Genomic DNA, 7,500 nt, shown 5'->3' on the forward strand with positions numbered 1-7,500 from the left:
CATATCATTTTCCAGTTTACATTTTTCTTCCAACAATTCTTGAAAATTTATCTACATAAGTTTATATAAAAAAAATGTTATAAAACAGGGTGTGTTAAAATTAATAATGTGTTAAGAATAAATAAAAGAAAAATATATATATTCGAAGAATTGTCATACACATAAAATATATATATATATATCAATATATATATATATATATATATATATCAATATATATATATATATATATATATATATTTTTTTTTTTTTTTTTCCTTACACGTAAGTCCATGTATTCATGTTCTTTTTCCTTAAGCATAGTTTCTAGTTTTAATATCTCCCCTTCATAATTCTTAAAAATATATACATGGAAATATATATATATATATATATATATATTTATATATATAATGTTTTTTTTTTTTTTTTTGTTAAGTATATGAAATAATCTAAGTATTGTAGAATATTCAAAGTATGTAGACATAAATAACAGAAAAACATTTTTTTTTTTTTTTTTTTTTTTTTTTTTTCTTACATTTGTGGTATCATCCAAATTGGTTTTGGCCAATATGTAAGATCCCTGGGAAAAAAATATTAAAAAAATTAAAAAATTGAAAATTAAATAATGATACAATAATAGGACAAATAATATCATATATTTAATAATATATATATTAATGAGCACAAATATTTATATATATATATATATATATATTTATTTATTTATTTATTTATTCATTTATTCATTTTTATTATTTTTGCTTACATATATTTCTCTATAATTTGCATTTAGCTTTTCATATTCATCATTTTTCCTCTTTAATTCATTTTCCATTTTTTTGATTTCTTGCTAAGATAATAATAAATCAAGGATGAGTGAGAATAAATAAAAAAATAAATATATTTTAATTAAAACAAAACAATGAAGATCAAACTAAATAACGCTTATGTTGTAAAAATTATATTATTATTATTATTTTTTATAAATAATTATATAATATATATATATATATTATTTTGTAATCTTCATATTTCAACATGTCCTTACCAGCAATTCCGTACTAATAGAATTTTTATTTTGTAATTCACATATGCTTTTTGTCATTTTATAATTTATCTAAAAAAAAATAAAATAAAATGCATACATATATTTCAAACATATATATATATATAAATATATATATGGCACACCTACAATTCGGGTTTCATAATAATGTGTACAAAAAGGTAGAAATAAATTCTTTTTTTTTTTTTTTTTTTTTTTTTCAACCTTTGTCCTATACGTTCTAAGTTGTTTATTAAAATTATTACTTTAGTATACAAGTTTATTTTTTTTATTTTATTTTATTTATTTTATTTTTTTAAGTTTTTATATTTTTTATATATATATTTTTTTTTTTGATAGTATTAAAGACATTACAATTTTATCTTATTTTTTTTTTTTTTTTTTTTATTAAGTGAATGATAAATTCTATAATTATAAAACAAATAAAAAAATAAAAATTAAAGATAAAAAGTTTATGAGATTTTCTCATATATTATATTTATATTTTTAGAATGAAAGAAAGAAAGAAAAAAAAAAAAAAAAATTAAAACTCTTATTTCAATATGAAAAAAAAATATCTTGTACTTACATAACTATTGGTTATATAAAAATAAATTATATATATTTTTCAAATAGTATAATTTTAAATGATTTGGCATGTATTGTAATTTTTGATTATATATATGAACACATAAATAAAAGAAAAAAATAAAAAGACAACTTAATATATATATATATATATATATATGTATATATATCCTGATGACTGATTCTATAACATCACTTTTGATTTTTTTTTTTTTTTTTTTTCAAGCGTACAAAAAATATATTTAAAGGACACCATAAAAATTACATGACGTGTAATTATATCAATATTAAATGTGTTATATGGTATATATATATATATATATATATATATATATATATATATGTATAAGAAGTTGTTATAATTTAATATTTAGACAACTGTTAAAATTTTAAGGATTACGCTTCATTTTCTTTATGTTTTTCTTTTTTTTTTTTCTTTTTTTCTTTTTTCCTTTTTTCCTTTTTTCGTTTCATTTGTCAATATTTGAAAATTGTGTATAATATAATATATATCAATATATATATAATATATACGATGTTTATATATTCACATAATTATTTATATATATATAAAGCCTTTAAACCGATAGTACATTTTTGTGTGTTCTTAAAAATTTTGTATAGAACGGTTCTTTCAATGAAGGGAGGTATTATTATTCATGTGCACCCTGTGCATAATTAATATTTATTATTATTTTTTTTTTACAACATCGTAAATCTTTTTTTTTTCTTCATTTTCTACAGAAAGGAGAAGAAATAATATTATATGTATGTTATATATATATATATATATAGGAGATATTGTTTTATTATTTTTTTTTATTAAATGTGTAAAATTTTGAACAGCAAAAAAAAAATAATATATATAAATATAAAAATTACCATCTTGATGATCTATCAATCGTCAAATTATTATTTTTATAAATTTATAGAGTTAAAAAAATTTTATATTGATGTGTCGTATATGTTATTTTACAAAAGTAAAATTATTCATTCTTCTTTTATATTTTTTTTTTTTTTTTTTTTTTTTTTTTTTTTTTTTTTTTTTTTAAAATCTGTAAGTTATAAAAATGTCCACACGTAAATTTTTTAATATCCTTTTAAAAAGTACTATGTTACACATACATTTAATTATAAAAATTTTATAATTTTTTCTTTCTTAAATATAATAATTATCATAAAATTAATATTGTCCTTTATGAAATAATAAATATATGTATCAGGGTAAATATATAATATTTATTGAAGAATTAAAATTCAATGTATTCATGTTATTTTATTTTTTTTTTTTTGTTGTTCATAGGAATAAAAATTATATTGTAGACACAAGGATAAATATAAAAAAAAATAAAAATATATATATATATATATATATATATATATTTATTTATTTATTTATTTATATTTTTAATAATTTAAAGTTATTACTTTCTATATGAGCATGTATACAAAGAAAGGTTTTTAAAATATTTCCTGTTATATCATTTTATAAATTTAATATATATAAAAGAGAAAAAAGAAGGTATTATTTTTTTTTTTTTTTTTTTTTGTGTGTGTCTTCAAAAAGTGGATTTATTCTCTTTTTTTAATATATACACATTAAAATTAAAATATATATATATATATTATATTTATGGTTAAAAAAAGCATACACACTATCCTCTTTGCTCTTTCTTGAGAAATATTATTTCATATCAATTCCTCATATATATATATATATATATTTAATATGATAAAAAAAAAATAACATTCTTATGGATTTAAAATATTATACAAGATATATTTCCTGTTTCCTTTTGATATGGTTGAATCTATATGCATACATATAGGGTATGTCACTTTTTTTTTTTTTTTTTTTTTTTTTTCTTATCGTAGAACATATTTGTTATATAACAATGTATCACTATAATATTCTTTACATAAAAATATATATATATATATATAATATAAGAAAACATAATTTTATGGTATGTCATAAACTATATGAAGATGTGTTTGAAAAATAAAATATTTTTTCATCTACATAACATATGATATAATATTATGTCATTATTATATATATTATATAAAGCAAAGAAAAAATACCGAACCTCATGTAATATAATAAAAAATAAATAAATATATATATATATATATATATATATATATATATAAAGTATTATTAAGAATATATAGCTTTTCTTTTTTTTTTTTTTTTTTAAAAAAAATCGATACATTTAAAATAAATTATATTTTATATTAATAGTAATAATATAAGGAAAATATAAATTTAAATATATGCACAAATATATTAAAATATCGACGTGGGTAAATAAAAGGGAAATAAAAAAAAAAAAAAAAAAATACGTACATCTTTTTATTTTTATTAAAATATGTACGTATTTTACTCATACATATTTTTATTTATGTAGTTTTATTTTCCCTAGCTATTCCTCAATAGTAATAAATATAATGAGAAAATGACAAAAGAAAGAAAAAAAAAAAAAAAACAACATCAAAAATATATATATATATTTATATATATATATATATATATATATACATGTGAACATTTTAATTTTTTTTATTTTTCCTTTTTCAATATTTAAAAGTTCAAATGTTTAGGCTTTACATAAATATATATATATATATATATATATATATATATATATATATTTATTTATTTATATATATATCATTTTTTATATAAATGATGAAGATTGAAATTTTTTTTTTTTTAAATGTGTCCTCATTATAATATATGTATATGTATTCACATATAGAAAAATATTTATAAGGCTTATTATGTTATTCTTTGACTATATACAAATTGATACATACATAAATAAATTATTATATATATATATATATGTTACTTTTTATATATACTAATAATATATGTTATATTATTATATTTATAAAAGAAATTATAAAAAAGGAAAAAAAAAAAAAAAAAAAAAAAAAAAAAAAAACACGTCTTTATATAATTAATTTGAAAGAAAAGAAATACTATATAAATAAAGAAAATAATAAATATAATAATGGTATGAAATGATAATATAACAATATAGATTTACTTTTGCATATATCATTCTTATTATATGTATATTATATATATATATATATGTATCAACATTATATTGTATCTATATATATTCTGATAATATTTTATATGCTACATAAACATCATATATAACGTCCAGAGGTATATGTCTAATTTTTATTGATTAGTTATTTAGCAGCTCATAGCCTTATCATTCTCGATATATATATATATATATATATTTATTTATTTATTTATTTTTATTTTTTTTTCTTGAATCCATATGGTTGATAGTGGGTGTAGCATACTAATTCGTAATTTAAATTACGATACTAGCCCAGATAAAGTAAGAAAGATATTTGAAAATGTTGGGAAAGTTAAAGATGTATATTTACCTTTAGACCATTATACAAGGAAACCACGTGGGTTTGGTTTTGTAGAATATTTCGAATCTAAGTATGCAAAAGAGGCTATAAATATTTTAAATCACTCAAGAATTGATGGTAATGAAATAAGAATAATTATTGCTCAGAATAGACGGAAATCACCTGATACGATGAAATTTTATCATAATGAATATCTTTATAATTATAGACATAAAGATAATAGGAAATATAATAATTGTAAAAATTACAAAAGGAAATACAGTAAATATTATAGGACTGATGAACGAGATAGAAGTAGATATAAAAGAAGAAGTACAAGCTCTTCTTTACATAAATATAAAAAAAGAAAAAAAAAAAAAAATTATAGTAAATATTCAACAAGTACCGGTAGCCATAGTCTCACACCCTTGTCTACCTATTCTTCTACCACATCATCTATATATAAAAGAAGTGATGATAGTGAATACTATACAAAAAGAAGAAAAAAAAAAAAACAAAAAAGAACGAATAAAGAAAAAAGGATAAAAAAGGAAAGGTCTATTACATATACCAATAGTTACAGTAGTTATAGGGAAGACAAAAAAGAACAAGATGAAAATAAACAAGAAAATTATAATAAACACGTAAATACTAATAAACATAGAGATCAAAATAATGAGCAAGATGATATTATAAATAAAGAGAATATTTCCAATAAACAGTTAAAACATAAAAACGATGATGATAATAAAAAAAAAAGACAAAAACGTTATAATACTCCTGGCATACATTCAGATAATAGCACTTCACAAAGGAGTTCTAATAAATATATTAATAATAAATTGGAGAGCATGGAAAATAAAACTAAAAGAAACAAAAATTTTAAAAATATTAATAATAATAATAATAATAAAAAGGATAATAGTAATAGTAATAAAAGTAATAATAGTAATAAAAGTAATAAAAGTAATAAAAGTAATAGTAATAGTTATAGTAATAATGATGAATCAAACAGAAAATCCTTAAGCTGTGATATGTGTTCAGTCCAAAACGAATCTATTCGTAAAAAAGAAGAAAATAAAAAATATACACACTCACATGATATCATGACACCCGAGTCGAAAAGTACAGATAATCAAAAAGAAGAGGTAGAGAAAAAATGTCGAGATATATATAAAGATGAAGAAAATACAGATGAAGGGCATATTAATTCAAACATGTATACTAATTTAAACAAAAATATATATAGCAAAAATAAGTTTGAAGATCAAACATGCAATACAAATTTTGATGATATTATAACCGATACAAAAGAAAAGATAACTGAATATAATAATAAACATAATATAAATTATAATAATAAATTAACAGACGATGAACATATAAAGGAAAAGAAAAATGCACTTATCGAAAGGTGTGTTCAATCGTATGATAATGATGAAATATCTGATGAGTCTCAAAAAAATGCAGAAAATGTTTTTTTTGAAAAAGTACAAAATGTAAAAAATAATAAAAAAAAAAATAATTTGGAAAATTTAATAGAGGACAAAAAAAGTGATTATGATATTTATAATGATATTATAGATAAAGATAGTAAAAAAGAAAATTACAACTCTCCATCTCTCACATCTTCATACACGTCTAAATCTATATCATTATCCAAGTCAACATCTCATTCAATTTGTAATAATAGGAATGAGAAAAAAAGAATTCATAGAGATTATGTACATTCTTATCATATGAAAAAAAAACAGAAAAAAAGAATTAAAGAAAATTCAACTAGAAGCAAATCAGACTCTGAAAATATTTATTATAGTAGTGATGATTCTCAAGGGGAAAAGAGAAATATAAGTGTTGAGGTTTCTAGAAGTAATCCAAAGGAAAATAAAGAAAAGAACAAAACATTTAAATATAAAGATAAAAATAAAACAAATATTATTTCTTCTTCTTATAGAAGAAGTAAAAGTAGTAGTATGAAAGATTCAAGAATTTTAAAAAGTTACATACATGATACAAATGTCAATGCAGGTTTCAAAGAATTGAAAAAGAAAGTAGGTAGAGATAAAACAAAAGAAAAAAATATAAAAGATAAAAGAGATGACAAAGACAAAAATAGTTCCTATGATAGTCCTTATTATAGTCCTAGAGATATGTTATCACATAATTCCTTTGAGAAAAATAATTTAATTCAAAAAAAAAATGAAGATAATATATCACAAGGAAAAGGTTCCTATCAAAGTTCAAAAGGAAGTTATTATATAAATAAAGAAAGAAGCATATATAAACATTCAAATGACAAGTATTCAAAAAGACAAAAAAATAAAAGCAGAAGAACCCCATCAAAATATTCTAACACATCTTCTTCTTATGATAATAAAAAAATAAACAAACACAACTATAACAAAAAAAAAAAAAAAAAAAAAAAATATTATTATTCTAGAAATAACGAATTATCAAGAAATTCTTATACAAGTTCGACATATAGTAAAAAAAGAATA

General features: G+C 18.1%; 2 protein-coding genes across 2 annotated transcripts in view; one reads left to right on the top strand and one right to left on the bottom strand.

The window, feature by feature from the left end:
* Positions 1-1,087, bottom strand: part of PF3D7_1126700 (autophagy-related protein 23, putative) — a gene marked incomplete at both ends in the record, with an annotated part of 5,298 nt that extends 4,211 nt beyond the window's left edge. The window contains 5 exons of the mRNA XM_001347912.2: positions 1-51; positions 263-334; positions 518-562; positions 749-832; positions 1,031-1,087. The exon at positions 1-51 is cut by the window's left edge and continues 66 nt beyond it. Coding sequence (XP_001347948.2) covers positions 1-51; positions 263-334; positions 518-562; positions 749-832; positions 1,031-1,087 — 309 coding nt within the window. The remainder of the gene's footprint in view (positions 52-262; positions 335-517; positions 563-748; positions 833-1,030) is intronic.
* Positions 1,088-4,920: 3,833 nt separating this feature from the next.
* PF3D7_1126800 (RNA-binding protein, putative) overlaps positions 4,921-7,500 on the top strand; it is a gene marked incomplete at both ends in the record, with an annotated part of 2,745 nt that continues 165 nt past the window's right edge. Inside the window, one exon of the mRNA XM_001347914.1 lies at positions 4,921-7,500. This exon is cut by the window's right edge and continues 165 nt beyond it. Coding sequence (XP_001347950.1) covers positions 4,921-7,500 — 2,580 coding nt within the window.

This window comes from Plasmodium falciparum (genome assembly GCF_000002765.6).
Source record: "Plasmodium falciparum 3D7 genome assembly, chromosome: 11".
Classification (NCBI taxonomy): Eukaryota; Apicomplexa; class Aconoidasida; order Haemosporida; family Plasmodiidae; genus Plasmodium; species Plasmodium falciparum.